We start from the raw sequence: 15,555 nt of genomic DNA, 5'->3' as shown, positions 1-15,555 counted from the left end.
AAAATACCTCTAGTCTAGAGAAGAAGTTCACAAAGGAGGCATAAAGTCAAAGCTCCTCCTGTTGTTTGCCTCCAGCATCTGGTACTGGAAGACACTTTCATACTGCCTCTGAACATGAAGGTTCCATCTTTAGCTCTTTATCACCTTTGAGAGGCCTAACCTCCTGTCAATGAGGGTCCAAGCTGCCTTTGGTTGGAGACAGATAGCCTTTTTTGGAAACTTGAACATGATATATATACTTAGGTTTGTATTGTTGCCCTTGGTACACACACTCATCCTTCTATCATCCTTGTTCACAGATATATTTTCTTTCAGAGTTGTGCAGTGCTTTGAAAACCTATTTGAGCAGGACAAAAGCAATGAGTCTTTGCACAGTGGAAAATGATGTGCCTATTGTCAAAATCTGTTAAGGAAGACCGAACTGCTGCACAGTGAGCTTTTCTACATGAGGCATTTATTGCGTGCTCATCATTCCCTACTCATGATTGTTTACGGGTTCTTTAGATGATCTTTAAACAGCACGTTTGGCTTTTTTTTTTTTAGAGCAGGGGAAATGCAGTATTATTTGTGAAACTGAAAGAAAACTACTTTTCCATTTGTCTATTCACACTATTCCAATACACCACAGTGCCAACTAGAGGTTATGTAGCAAAAAAGTAGTAAAGGACACCCTCTTCGTGTAGTACTCCGATCTCAATTTTGTGATGAAACTGAAAGTAGATACAATAGAGTAACAGCCTTGTGTAGAAAAGCTCATTGTCTTTTGATTGGTAGTGCTAGAAGCCCTCAGTTTGGAAGCGCTCTATCTTGACTTTCCATGTTACTTTCTTCTCCCTTAAGAGAAGGGAAAAAAGGGGGGGGATATATGTAACAATATGAAATAACTGCTAGATTCAGCCTGAATGGGTTGTGCTTCCTGGGAGGAACCCGGAAGTAGTTACGGGCAGCAACACCCACTGCTTCTGGCATGAGGAGAGAGTGGCCACAGGCTTAGAAAGCTCTGTATAGGAGTCTTTGTTTAAATAAAACTTGTTTATAAGCAGAGCCTGTTTGAATCTGTGCAGTGCAGTCCACCAGCTTTGAAACAATGCAGATAACCCAGATTTATGAAGACATTACTGATAAAAGTGTATCTAAAATCTTGGTTGCTGTGCATTCTGAATAGTTCTAACCTTTGTCCAGCTGGGGAGACAGTGTTCTCTTCACCTAGACCAGGGTGTTGAACCTCTTTCAGCCTGAGAAACAAATTCCATGTAGGAGAATCTCTTGGGGGGCCGCATTCCAGTGGTGGGTGGGGCTGAAGGCAAAAAGTGTGGGGCCAATATACCCAAAATACCAGCATATTTTAGCTTAGAAATCTCACTGCCAGTGACTCAGCCTTAGGAGAGGCATTTCAGCCTTTTAGAATGGGTGGGAAACGGCACAAAAGCCAGGACACCACCAAAGGACTGGGGGCCGAGGGAAGAAAGTGTAGCCATATGGGGAACCCTGGCCAAGATTGGGACCCTAAGAGAGCTGGATATGGCCCCCAGATCTGAGGTTGTGCACCCCTGACCGAGATCCGGAGGAGGCTCTGCAGGCCAAATGGAGAACCTCTATGGGCCAGATTAGGCCTGCGGGCTGAAGATTCCCTGTCCCTGACTTAGAGAGACCCATCATAACATTTTAACAATTATTATATCCAATCACTTGGAAATAAAGAAAGAGAAGACACCCTTACAATACTAGAAAGTATGCTAAGCCTTGCTAAAAACAACTCTGCCCTGCCTTAGAAGCAGATGCATTCTGGCTCTGAGGTGGACTATTTTCAGAACAGAAGCGTCTCTCTCTGTGAAGTGCAGTCAAGAAAGAGTTAGCAGGTGGGGAAAGAGAAAGGGGGAGAGGCAGCTCTGGTCTGACAGCCAGGGACAACTGGCTGCTGCTTTTCTGAGGAAAAGAAGCTGGCTGAGCAGGGAAAGGGCCCGGATGAGCCATGGCCCAGCAAGAAGAAGAAGAAGAAGTGACCCTGGGGAAGATGGACTCCCGGGACCCCCTCACCAAAGAGATTGACTTGGTGGAAAGAGACCCCAAGCAGATCAACCAAGAGGTGATAAAGGTGAGGCCGTTCCTAGGGTACGTGGCAGAAATGGCCGGGTGGGGGGAGAAAAATACAACTTTTCCCTTGGACTGAGGGGATGAAGTGAGTTGAGGGGCAAAGCTGCAAAAGAGAATTCCTGCAGACATAGATTGTTACTGCAAAGGGGCAGCAGTGCTAACAATGTTACGCTGCTCCCCCCCCCCACAGACACACACTCAAAAAAGAGAGCAGTGTGGGATACCTGCCCCAAAGAACTTACAAACTTAAAAAGCCCCCTTGAGTATCTCATACTGAGGCCGAAAGACAGGATATACATATAAAATAATTTTAAATCAGTAACATAAAGTTAGATAGCAGGGGAGAGCGAACAGAAGAATAGGAAAGGCAATGGTAACAAGGGATGAACTTAGCAAATGCAGTTACCAGCCTCCCCCAACTTTGTGCTTTCCAGATGTGTTGGGACTACAACTCCCTTCACACCAAGCCAGCATTCGAATGACTGCCCTATCAACTTTTTATGGTATTTTCTGTGCCAAATGGTGACCACAGCACAGGTAATGGGGAATCAGGACTTGATTCCAGAGAGGGAGCCTGAGGAACCACATCCAAGGAAGGCAGCTGGTACGCAAGGCCGATCGCACGCTCCTGTCACGGAGGCGGCAGCACATCCGAATGTTTGTCCTATCAACTTTTGATGGGGGTTATAGTCCCAACACATCTGGAACACACCAGGCTGGGGAAGGCAGACTAAGATAGACCACTGGAGAGGCTCAGGGGCTTAATGCAGCCCTCAGGCGCGTCCCATTTGGGCAGCGCGCTCTCTCTCTCACACACACACACACACACGCATGCACACCACTATTACCCACCTCAGTCACAGTTTCCCTGGAACAGAGGCACACTCTGTCCATCTGTCTCTCTCTCAGACACACCCGCACACACACACACACCCTCATTCTCTGTCTCTCTCTGACAGACACCCCACTATTACCCACCTGCGGCACCGTTTCCTCAGAGCCGAGACACAGGCAAAGCGTTCTGTAACCCCTTCCCCTTGCCAGTGTGAGCACCAACAGAGGTTCTGGTCTTCTGCTTGAGTCCTTCCATGAGGCACTTCAGCAATGTAGATGCAGGCAAAGCTGTGATGAATACAGAGAAAAGAATTCTGCTCAAACCTCTCTTGCTGCTTCAGTGCACAGGGCCGTTGAGCCAATGCTGCTGCCCGTTCGGTGCTTATTCAGGTCAGGCAGGCACCATATGTCCCACTCTCTGACAGCTGCGTGGGTTTCTTTGAAGGCTTTGCCATATAAAACTAAAGGCTACTTAGTAGGCTAAGGGATTGGGGTATATACCTCCCCCTTCCCCCTGCTGAAAGGGGGGTGCCATTGGGGTGGGAAGACCTCTCCCTCAGGGGGCTATGGGATGCACCATGCCAGGGGCCATACCTTGGGGTGCCAACAGGCATGGCGTCACTCAGGCAAAGTCAGCACGATGTGTCCAGCTTTGACAGCTGCATATATTTGCTTGCAGACTAAGGGCTGCTTCAGCCCATGCAAACCTGGACCCATTTGCTAGTTCCATATATAGATTTCAGACTATAATGGCCGTCCCTTTCCCCACAGCTTAGCTTCAAAAAGAAGCGGACGCCGGAAAAATTCAGAGTGGCCACTATTTCTGGAACTCGCATCCATATTAATTTTCCTCAGCATTTCCCCTAAGCACCGATCAGCTCACCAGAATGTGAACGCTCAAGCATAGGGACTGGCGACTGGCGACCACTGGGCCTAGCCTGGCCCTTTCAGAAGTACCATTTGGTCCCAACCCAAGTGCAAAGAAGAGGGACAGGGAGCTATTGCTGTGACCATAAGACTTGCCAACAGTTCGTTTGTGGGTGAAATGGGGCCCTGGCCCACCACTTCAACTGTAAAATACTTTCAGTAAATCTAGTTACTAAAGGTTTTAAAGGAAAGTACTCCAGCCTCCGTCCCATCCATGGATTTATCATGTCCTCGTTCTTTTGTCATGTTAAAATGATGGTAGGCTTCCTCACTTTATTAACTGTATTTTTATCCTGTCATAGCAATGCTTACAACATAACACACCTGCGAGACAGCTGAGGGAGAGCCTTTTTACACAAGGCTTTTATTGTGTGCTGGTGATTGCTCATTCATGGTAGTTTGCGGGTCCTTTACACAATGTTATCATCCTCCAGGGCCTCTCCCGTGCTTTGCAACCATTATTGCGGGTATTTTTTTTAGATTAAGGAAAGTCCAGTATATCCTGAATGGTGCTATGAAATGCTGTGTGAATTTTGTGCAATTCTGGTATACCACAGAGCCATCTAGTCGCTGTATAATGAAACACATAGAACGGCAGAGAAAGAAAAACCCCTGAAAAAAAGCATGTGTAAAGAAGCTGAGCTTAATCCCACAAAGAATCCGGAAGCAGAAGGCCCAGTAAAGGTGCGGGATAAAAGCCTCATGTAGAAATGCCCAGAGAGTGACTTGCCCTAGATTGTTAAAAGAGGCACTTGCAATAGTCTATGTGCTGTGCTAATTGCCTTGTGCACATGTTTTAGACTAGAACTCCCACGATTCCTGACCAGTGGCCATGCTGTCTGGGGCTGATGGGAGCTGAAGCCCAAAACATCTGGAGGGCACCAGGCTGGGGAAGGCTGCTCTAGTGCCTCATTCTGCTGCATTTATTTATTTTATTTATTGGAGACATTGATATACAGCCCTTCAATCCCAACTTTCTAGCATGATTTACAATAATGAATAAAACCCCAGAAAGACTGCTAAAAACGATCGCAGCAACGGAGGGGTGTGGGGGGGAGAATACATCAGAATTTAAAAGCCCTGGAGAACTGGAAAGGCCTTTGCCTGTTGCCTAAAGGACCCTACGTAGATGCCAGGCGAGCCTTCCTAGGGGGAGAGCTCCACCAGCGAGGCCCCACAGTGGAAAAAGGCCGCTCCCCCTTAGCCACACGCCTTACTTCAGATGGGGGTGGGGGGCCCCCAACGGGAGGAGAGTCTCCGGGGGAGATCTTAGCCCCACAGCGCGTGTTACTTCCCATTCCGCAGCGCGTTGACAATTGTCTCTGTCTTGACCGCGACCAGTCCCGCTTTCTCAGCAGCAGCCCCCGTATCATTGAATGGAAAACACCACCATCTGGTGGCTGAAAAATAGCAGTACGCTGTGTGGTTAATTCAAACCCGATTAAAAGGAGTTTAAATGGCGACGCCTTACGCCGAAGGCAGCGCGGGAGGGGTCCTGGATGCTGGCGACATTGTCTAACGGCTTCATCATACGGAGCTTTTACCCTGCATAGAGATGCGTAGAAGGCATCTCTACAGCCTAAAATCCTGCATTTGAAACGGGGCTTTCTGCTTCTGTTTTAAATGCAGGATCACAACGATTCCCTTTTCCATGTGCTTCCTCCCCCCCCCCCCGCCCGCCCCTCCCCATATCTGAGTCTTCCATTATCTTTCACCGATCTCGGTCCCCTTCTTGCCGCTTTTCCTCTTTTCACGAGGGAGCTCAGGCGGAACACAACGGGGTCATTTGATAGCTCATTACCTGCGATCTATTCAGAAATGGAACAAAGGGCATTTAGTGCAGGAGACGCCCTGGAGGGTCACGGCGTCATGTAAAGAGCCTGCAAACTTCTGTGAAGGAGCCATCTCAATCGCAGGATAAAAGCTCCGTGTGAAGAAAGTCAAAGTTCCAGCCAGTCTCCCATCAGGGCACTGACCACTGCACAAGACTTGCTTAGCTCCATCAAAGTTACTGTGTCATCTGCCTTCAGGCCAGGCACTAGAAATTTGTCTAAGGAGATTATGAAATCCCCTTCCATAGTTATTAAGAAAAGGCTATGTAGGAAATTGTCAGGGATGTTATAACAGACGCTTTGTAAAGAGGATCATGGATTTTATCAGCCTGCCCCCTTCCCAGCATAACAGCCTGAAAGGGAGAAAAAGGAACACATCTCTTCCCATTCATAAATAGTTCTGGTCTTGCTGGTCACCTAATAACAATTCTTACTCCCCACAGGGAACCAGGCAAGTGTCTCCTTATTGTGCCTCAGGCTAAGAGGTAGAGGTGGATGCATAGAACCAGCTTTAAGGTTCTATGAATGGCTGGTTACCTCACTTTACAAGGAAGCTAACCAGGCTATAAAAAGAATGCAGAGCCGGAGAAAAATAGAAAATGGCACTTGGGAAGGATAAAACGGCTTAGTCGACTTAATGCCGATCATATTGATCAGGGGTTTGCTCTTGTACTCTGTTCCTACACACTTTAATTTGACTTTTGTCCATGAATTAAAATATTTCTGTCCTGCCCTTAATAAAAACGAGGACAGTTTCCAACAACTAAAAACAATAACTACAAAAATCAGTTACTGATTGCTGGATATTTAAATCCCATGGAAGATAGGGACCTGACCCTGAAAGATGTTTGGGTACCTGAAGCTGCAATCCTATAGCCACTTACTCAGGAGTAAGCCCCATTTGTAGTCGGCAGGGCTTATTTCTGAGCAGACATGTTTAGAGCTGTGTTGTGAGGTAGACAAAACATCTAAATGGTTCTCCCACTAGAGAACATTGGAAGCTTCTTTATACTGAGTCAGAACATTGGTCCATCTAGCCCAGTATTGTTGATGCTGATTGGGAGCAGCTCTCCAGAGTTTTAGGCAGCAGTTTTTCCAGCCCTATCTAGAGATGCCAGCCCAGGGGATTGAACCTGGGACCTTCTGCATGCCAAGCAGGGGCTCTACCTCTGAGCAATGGCCCCTTCTCAACATTGGAGGGCAATCCGTCAGGAAGTTCTACTATACTCTAATTTCCCATTAATTTAAATGAGACTTCCTGGTGGATTGGGTCTCACGGTGGGTCAGATCTCTCTGTCTGCCACCCTTAATGGCGGCACCCAGGATTCACTGGCTGAGGCAGCCACTTCCTCTTACCTCATGAAGGGGCCCATCTCTGAAAGGAGAGTAAAGGCTTTTAAAGCCTTGCTTAAACAACCAGTCATCACTCTGAAAGGCAAGGCAGATCCAGTAAAGAGAAGTTTCCCTAAGAAGGGAGTTTCTACAAACGAGACTCTGCTCCTTGACCCTGCTGTTACTTCACAGGAAACTGGCATCCAAAGCAAAGTTACATGACAGTGTACATTAAATATTCCCACTTAAAGGGTATTTCTACATGAGGCTTTTATCCCACATCTTTACTGAGGCTTCTGCTTCTGGATTCTTTGTGGGATTAAGCTTGGCTCCTTTTTGTTCAGTCGTTCAGTCTTGTCCGACTCCTCGTGACCCCATGGACCATAGCACGCCAGGCCTTCCTGTCCTCCGCTCTCTCCCGGAGTGTGCTCAAGTCCATATTGCATCAGTGATACTATCTAGCCATCTCATCCTCTGCCGTCCCCTTCTCCTTTTGCCTTCGACCTTTCCCAGCATCGGGGTCTTTTCCAGAGAGTTTTCCCTTCGCATTAGGTGGCAAAATATTGGAGCTTCAACTTCAGTATCTGTTCTTCCAATGAGCACTCAGGGTTGATTTCCTTTAGGATGGACTGATTTGACCTCCTTGCAGTCCAGGGGACTCGTAAGAGTCTTCTCCAGCACCACAGTTTGAATGCATCGATTCTTCGGCGCTCAGCCTTCCTTACAGTCCAGCTCTCACAGCCATGCGTTACTACTGGGAAAATCATAGCTTTGATTATGTGGACCTTTGTCGGCAAGGTGATGTCTCTGCTTCTTACTATGCTGTCTAGGTTTGCCACAGCTTTCCTCCCAAGGAGCAAGCATCTTTTAATTTCATGGCTACAGTGATTTTGGAGCCCAAGAAAATAAAATCTGTCACTGCTTCCATTTCTTCCCCTTCTATATGCCAGGAAGTGATGGGGCCAGATGCCATGATCTTCGTTTTGTTAATGTTGAGTTTCAAACCAGCTTTTGCACTCTCCACTTTCACCCTCAACAAGAGGCTCTTTAGATCCTCTTCGCTTTCTGCCATTAGGGTGGTATCATCTGCGTATCTGAGGTTGTTGATAATTCTCCCGGCAATCTTAATTCCGACCTGTGATTCATCCAACCCGGCGTTTCTCATGATGTACTCTGCATATAAGTTAAATAAGCAGGGCGACAATACACAGCCTTGTCGTACTCGTTTCCCAATTTTGAACCAATCGGTTGTTCCATGTCCCGTTCTTACTGTTGCTTCTTGACCCTCGTACAGGTTTCTCAGGAGACAGGTAAGGTGGTCTGGTACTCCCATCTCTTTAAGAATTTGCCACAGTTTGTTGTGATCCACACAATCCAAGGCTTTAGCGTAGTCAATGAAGCAGAAATAGACGTTTTTCTGGAATTCTCTTGCTTTCTCCATGATCCAGCGAATGTTGGCGATTTGATCTCTAGTTCCTCTGCCTCTTTAAAACCCAGCTTGTACTTCTGGTAGTTCTCGGTTCACATGCTGCTGAAGCCTAGCTTGTAGGATTTTGAGCATAACCTTGCTGGCATGTGAAATGAGCGCAATTGTACGATAGTTTGAACACTCTTTGGCATTGCCCTTCTTTGGAATTGGAATGTAAACTGACCTTTTCCTGTCTTGTGTCCACTGTTGAGTGTTCCAAATGTGTTGGCATATTGAGTGCAGCACTTTAACAGCATCATCTTTTAGGATCTTAAATAGATCTTTTAGGATCTGGAACACTGTCATCTCCGTGCTTTTTTCTGGGGGGTTTCTTTCTTTGCCTTTCTATGTTTCATTATATAACCACTAGATGGTGCTGTGGTATAGCAGAATTGCACAATTACACAGAGGGTTTCATGGCACCATTCAGGATATACCAGACTTTCCTCATTAGAGAAAAAACAACAACGTGATAATGGTCGCAAAGCATGGGAGAGGCCCTGGAGGAGGATGACATTGGGTAAAGGACCTGCATTACTGTGAGAAATCATGAGCATGCAAGAAAAGCCTCATGTAGAAAGGCTCAAAAACTACTGACAATTTCTTTTGATCCAAGACAAACATGACACAAGAATGCTGCCAGAGTAGCGTATAAGAAACACAGGTAGACACACACTCTGCTTGAGAGAAGAGTTTTCTCCAAGGGTGTTGTCACATCCTATCTTACCTCTTTTGCCCATTAGAATCCCAGAGCTGGAAGGGACCTTGGAGAGACCCCCTGCCCAATGTAGGAGCTGCAATGCAGGATGTCACTACAGAATCCCTGACAGATGGCCCTTTGGGAGACTGTGGACTTTCTGGATTTTCCGTGGGGTGGGTGGGTGGGGATGGATAGCTAAGAGCCATGCAGAATCGTACTTTACATGCAAAGATACGTCACAAAACCTACACTGCCACTTCTCATAGGGAAAAGAAGCTTCCTGGGGGCACACTTTGGAGCATAGAAGTGGGGGTAGGAGGGTGCTTCCCCTTCCCCTGACCACTGCGATTCCCCCACATGGGGTTGCAGATACATGTTTGCAGGTTTCGAACCCCCGAGGCGAGGGGAACTACAGAAGTGGGGAGTGCTCATACTTGCTGATGCTTCCCTGCTTAAAATCAACCCGTGCCTGAAGCTGCTTTGGCCATGACAGAAGAGGCCTTGGGGTTTTGGGACCTGCATCTGCCTGAAATGTTTTGCCAGGGCTGAAGTCCACTTTAAACTCACCCACCGGCCCCTGGAAGCCTTTTCCCCTTAACCCCAGATGTCCAAAACTGGTTGCAGGTACCCAGCAGCAGGGAGAAAGCACTCCATGCATGCTCAGGAGCATTACATTTATTCTGAAACCCATGTCCTGATTCAAAGTCCTGCCTGACACAAGGCCTCTCCTCCAACCTTGCCAGGTGGACTTTGAAGATGTGATCGCCGAGCCCGAGGGCACCCACAGCTTCGACGGGGTGTGGAAGGCCAGCAACACCACCTTCACTGTCAGCAAGTACTGGTGCTACCGGATCCTGTCAGGGGCGCTGGGCGTGCCGCTTGCCTTGCTCTGGGGCTTCCTCTTTGCCTGTGTCTCCTTCTGCCACATCTGGGGGGCCGTGCCTTGCATTAAGAGCTATCTCATAGAGGTGCAGTGCTGCGGCCGTTGCTACGCCCTGTGTATACGCACCTTCTGCGACCCGCTCTTCGAAGCCGTGGGAAAGGTCTGCAGCGACGTCCGAGTGGCCCTGCGCAAGGAACGTGCCAAGGACTGAGGCTGTGCTTTGGACCAGGGCAGGACTCTGGTGTTTGGTCATCTTCCTCCACTTGCCTCCCCAAATTGGGCTAAGAGCCCAGCTAGAGTCCCGATCTCGACAGCTTACGCATGAAGGTGGGAGCTTAATGGCCAATGGACCTATGCCTTAATGCCCTGTCTCAACAAATCACTCCATCCCCTTTTGAGAGGCCGGTGGCCAGTGGTGGGAAATCCAAACACCCCCACCCACCCCCACACATAAACATGGGGAAGAATCTAGAGGGAAGTTCTCCTGAACAAGCCATATTGAAATGTGGGAATTGTGCAGAAGCCCTACTCCATGAGCCCCAGTTCATTTTACTGAGGCTTGTACTGTAGCCCTTTCCAGTGGAATCTGCCCCATGGGTCAACGGTGCTTGGTATCTATCGCCTGAGGCAGCTATTTCTCAGAAACCCTGTGTACAGAACTAAGGCACTGTACCTTCTGATGATGTAATTTCAGTTTTTACCAAAACCCTGTCCTCTCCTAGGACCGACATCCACAAAGATCAAGGTTTTGTCTGCTTCATCTCACCACTGCAGTGCTACCCTTTTAAAGCGAGGGAGTGCACATCAGGGATAGCTTATCAGTGCTGCTCTTTCCCAGCAGGGGAATCAGCAATGCTATGGCAAGTGCAGGTATACTAAAAAGCAGGCCGGAAAACTGCTGCATTGGTACAGTGAGCACTCTCTCTTGACCAGAGCAGACAAGCCTTGGCTCCCTTTAAGGGAAGCCTTCAATTCCTTGACCCAAGCTCAATCAGTGGATGGAGCAAATACTGGTCCTTGATTGTCAGCCTGCCTCAAGGCCTCAGATCATGCTCAAATCATAGGGCTGCGTGGGCCATGAGTGCTATTCCTAACAGGTGTGGCACCAATCAGATTTTAACTGGTTTTCTTTCCCCCCTCACCTGAGTGGTTTTGATTTTAGGTTCAAGCTCCACTATTAGGCAATGGGCAGTTTTAAGATTTAGGGTTTAGACAGAAAAAAGTCTTACAAATCCCAGCATTCCCCAGCCAGCCATGCTGGGAGTTGTAGGGCTTTTTTCTCCCTAAACATGCATAGGATTGCACCCTTAAAAAGACTGGCTTAAGCAAGTGAACATGTTGATGTTGTTCCAAGGGGGAGAGAGACCAATCTTTATCCCAAGGGTGCTTCCAGACAGAGGGCTCCTAATGCCAACAACCAAAAGGCATTGTGCAGCTATTCCATCTTTTCTTCCTGGGAGGATTTCCCACAGTAAAAATACAGAACTGTAGTGGGAAAACAGGAGAGGGCTACAAATGGAAGATGTTGTCATCTAAAATTCTGTGAACAAGGCAGTGCAACTGAGCAATAAAAGCCTCATCTGGAAACATCCCAAGAGTCATCAACAACCTCCAATTTTAAGTCCAAGTCCAGCCATTCGTGTTAATTACTGCTTTGAAATGAAAGATGACGATTTCCTTGTTTTTTCAAAAAAACCTGCATTGTATGAAAATAAAACCCAAGCGATCCTTCTGTGTCTTGTTTATTCCGTATAAAATCCCGACTGGCGGGCACTCTCTGGAGAGTTTACAAATCCAGTTTATTGCAAGAGACAAGGGGTTAAAGAGACAGTAGGGGGAGATCACAGTACAGAATCATCTCTGGTCATGGAGAAGAGGTTAATACCAGGGCTGTGTGTATGCTGCAATTCTGCGGGAACACGGGGGGGGGGGAAACACAGGATGGTATATTGGGCAAAGAATTCTGCTTCGTGAAAATCTCTGTTTAAATCTTTTTTCAAGAGCAAATTTCTAGCCCATATGGCTGCAAAGATATGCTTGAAAAGTGTGGGATTCGATGTCTGCTGAAATCTTGGAAGCCACAGGGGTGGCCAAGAAAGATTTCCAATGGCCAGAGGGGTGGCTTTTCAGTGCCCTGCATATCCTCCCACCCCAACCCCCATCCCACAGACTAGCACAAGCAGAATAAATTATGGAAAAAAAAAAGAGAATCCACACAAGTTTGGTTAATTTGCATAATTTATACAGGTTGCAGACTTCAGCTTTTCTTTGCACAGAATTTTAAAGCAGAGAGTACACACAGCCCTGATTAATACTGAGCGGTTAAGACTTTAAAAAAAAAAGTGTGTGTGGGGGCAGAGGGAACGAACTGGACTTTGTATGCAGGGAAGAGTTGGCACATGAATTCCCACCCCAACTATGTCCGCTTACTTATTGCCCCAATGTAGGAGGGTGATGCGTGCAGGGGTAGATGAGGTTGCACCAGGAGTGTGTGGGGAAGAGCTTACAAATTCAGACAAATGTGTAAAGCACCAAGGGATACATTGCAGAGGGCTGGGGGGCGGGGAGGAGAGCACAGCGGCGAGAGCCTGTGTGAAGTATGTTAAGAACAGAACACACATACAAGAGAGAGTCCTCCCTTTCAACACTTTGCATTGTAACCCACTAGACAATATTCCCCTCCCACAGCCAAGAACAGAACCATGAAACGGGTTCCTGGAACCCTACCCCGCCTCACCACTTTCACATGCAAATCCAAGTGCAAACCAACTGTAGCAGAGGAGAGATGGAATGGGTGGGGTGCCAGGCCCAAACACAACTATAAAAGGTTGCCATATGTTTACGCATCCACCCACATCCACAACATTGAAACTTTCAGACTTGCATCCAGTGCATGAGGACACTGGATAAAGCAAATGCCCCTTAAACATTTGGCTTGGAAATCAAACTCCCATTAAGATCGCCAACTTCCCGCCACCCTCCCAAATAATTTTGCAACTGGGCCGGGAGAAAGGGAGACATCTGCCCTGAGTTGGTATTCAGAATACGAAGAGGGCGGGTGGGGGCGGGGAGATAATCACAGTACTGGGCAGGTCATGTTGGGGATACCGTCCCCCACCCCAAGTCTGATTCATTCTCCATTCCCCGAGGATTTGAAGACCACTCTGCCCCGCGGAAGCATCCTGTTTGAAGAGGCCTGCTTGGCAGGGGTGGCACCCTTCCTTCCAACAAGGTTGCTCTTTGGGGGGTCTGGTGGCTCAGGGTGGTTAAAGGGGTCATCAGCCCCCCTGTGCTTCAAGCTTGTTTTTCCGAGAAGTTCCCGGAACACAGAATCCATATTCCTGGCAACCTCCTAGAAACAGGGAAAAAGAGAAAGAACGGTGAAGGCAGAAAGAAAAAATAGTAATATCCAGAAAGATTATTGGGAGAAGAAAAAAGGTGGATAGTACCTTACCTTATCTACTTCCACCCGTTTCTCTGCTGGCCCCTGCCTCTCAGAGCTGTTGCCTCCCCAGGGCCGTGGGGAAACATCACCCCAGCGGTCTGGCCTGAGGAAAAGCAAATAGCACAGAACAGCGTATCAAATTCAAGACTTCTCATTGGGCCAGTTCACACAACACAGCAAGTTATCATAGGTTAATTAATCCACAGTTAGCCCCAGCATGTACAAGGCACATGCAGCCACCATTTTGAATATGTGACCTCCGATCAAGGTGACCAGGGGTTGCAGCATGTCAAACAAACCCAGCCATCATCAGTTAATCAAGGGTTAAACAACCCATGCCCAATCCAACTACTCATCGAGGGTTGTGTGGGTTGTTTAACCCTCAGTTTATCCACAATGGCCTGGTTTGCACAACACGACCCAACTCCCGATCGGAGCTTGGATATTCAAAACGGTGGCCACGCATGCCCCACACACTAAAGCTAATCGTGGGTTAATGAAACCATGATAACTTGCCATGTCATGCAAACAGGGTCATTAGCTGCCTAACTGTATCATCAAGGTTCTAGCCCTCATTTTTAAAACTTGCCACTTCTCTGCCCTCAACTGTAATATTTTGTGCTTGCCTTCCTTCAGGTGATGGGAAGTCGTTACAGGGTAAATTTCCTTGAGAGGAGAGTATGCTGGAGACATAGGATGTCTTTGTAGTTTGGGGACTGCTGCTTTAACCACACATTTATTCTTGCCCATCAACTACCAGGCTATACTAAAAGCCTATGAAGGGCCATTCCTTATCTTTGGGTAACATATCGTCACAGGTAATAGCATCTCCCTTTATATCTACTCTTGATTGCTCTGTTCCATATAAATTCAGATAGTATCTAGCCCCTTTCCTCCCCCACGCACTGCTTTGTCAAGCTTTTTATGCCAGCTATGGTGCCACTTATCTTTTTATTAAGCTACTTCCTTTTTCTCAAAACGCGCTTCATTCAAGGTTTTTCTAACCCTTCCTAGTCTCACTTTGTCTGCACTTCTGTTGCTCACCTGACTGTCCTTCAGCCCCTTCCTTCTAGCGGCCATGTGGCCAGATCTACCCATGCAGAATGAGAGGACAGAGTGGATCATACCACTTCAAGCGGCATATGGAGGAATACCATTTTTGAATGCTCTCCCACGTTAAAAACAACAACAAAACACAAGATAAGCAAGAAACTGGCTCATCAGGAAGGAAGCCTACTCTGCCCCTGCTATGCTAGATTTCTCCTTGCAAGGAGTCTTGTTAGTGTTAATTTGGGGAAGCATCCAAAATGGAATCCTCCCCATCTGCAGTCGGAAAAGAGCACATGTTCATTCCACCATCTCAGGACTCTTCTGTCTAATTCTGCTGCATGTACAGCCTGGCACGGAAGCCGCTTCTGCACAGCTAGATCCCAGGCCGCTCTGATAACACCAGTTAGGTTGAAGTGGGAAGACCCCTCCCCAGGTTGTCCCATTCCACGTAATTGCTTCCTACAGACTTTGCCAAACTGGAAGTGGGACTCAGCCTGACAGAAGGGACTCCCACCCGGTTCTGATAATGTAAGACTCACCCTTGAATATTTGCCCTGTCCCCATCTCCTCCTCCATCTAGCGTACCTTCTCAACCATAGGGCCCCGTGGCCGGCCCCCTGGGCCTTCCCCTTCAGTGCTCTCACCTTTCGGTGGGGTGAAAGGTCCTGGAGTGGGCAGGTGGCAGGAGGGGGAAGGGCAGCCGGCCCCCATCCATGAAGGGCGATGCCAGCTTGCGGATGGGGCTGCTCCCCCCGCGCTGGCGTCCCCCACTGCCTGCATCCGAATTCACCCGCAGCCTGAGAGAGAAAGAGAGAGAGAGAGAGAGAGAGAGAGCATCTGCTTATCATACGGCTCCGGCTCCATGGTGCCCAGGCACAGCCATCTCGGGGGTGGAATGCAACAGTCCAGACAGGTGCCGTCATCCTCCACCACGCAGCGCTGAGATGCTGCCGCTTCTTGGGAAGAGGTCCATCTGCCACAACCTTCTCC

The 15,555-nt window shown here is 48.0% G+C and overlaps 2 protein-coding genes across 3 annotated transcripts in view; one reads left to right on the top strand and one right to left on the bottom strand.

Annotated features, from left to right (window-relative positions):
• The first annotated feature begins 1,972 nt into the window (after positions 1–1,972).
• Positions 1,973–10,281, top strand: LOC146353232 (caveolin-3-like). Its single transcript, XM_084836006.1, has 2 exons — positions 1,973–2,095; positions 9,931–10,281. The coding sequence occupies exons 1-2, from the start codon at positions 1,973–1,975 to the stop codon at positions 10,279–10,281; spliced, it is 474 nt and encodes a 157-aa protein (XP_084692132.1).
• Positions 10,282–11,797: 1,516 nt separating this feature from the next.
• The window catches only part of ARHGAP4 (Rho GTPase activating protein 4), a 51,900-nt gene continuing 48,142 nt past the window's right edge, over positions 11,798–15,555 (bottom strand). For both annotated transcript variants that reach the window (XM_084836004.1, XM_084836005.1), the window contains 3 exons: positions 15,210–15,362; positions 13,525–13,618; positions 11,798–13,422 (listed from right to left, as the gene is read on the bottom strand). In XM_084836004.1, coding sequence (XP_084692130.1) covers positions 13,201–13,422; positions 13,525–13,618; positions 15,210–15,362 — 469 coding nt within the window. In that variant the 3' untranslated portion in view covers positions 11,798–13,200. The remainder of the gene's footprint in view (positions 13,423–13,524; positions 13,619–15,209; positions 15,363–15,555) is intronic.

The sequence above is a fragment of the Heloderma suspectum genome, chromosome 2, assembly GCF_057233095.1.
Source record: "Heloderma suspectum isolate Gila_16-S chromosome 2, 16-S_ref, whole genome shotgun sequence".
Taxonomy (NCBI): Eukaryota; Metazoa; Chordata; class Lepidosauria; order Squamata; family Helodermatidae; genus Heloderma; species Heloderma suspectum.
This window is presented reverse-complemented; position numbering and strand designations above follow the sequence as displayed.

Excerpts from the sequence above, each read along its gene's own strand:
- LOC146353232 (XM_084836006.1), top strand. The coding sequence starts at position 1,973 with ATGGCCCAGCAAGAAGAAGAAGAAGAAGTGACCCTGGGGAAGATGGAC. Across the intron at positions 2,096-9,930 it reads TCAACCAAGAGGTGATAAAG|GTGGACTTTGAAGATGTGAT; the intron begins GTGAGGCCGTTC and ends CAACCTTGCCAG.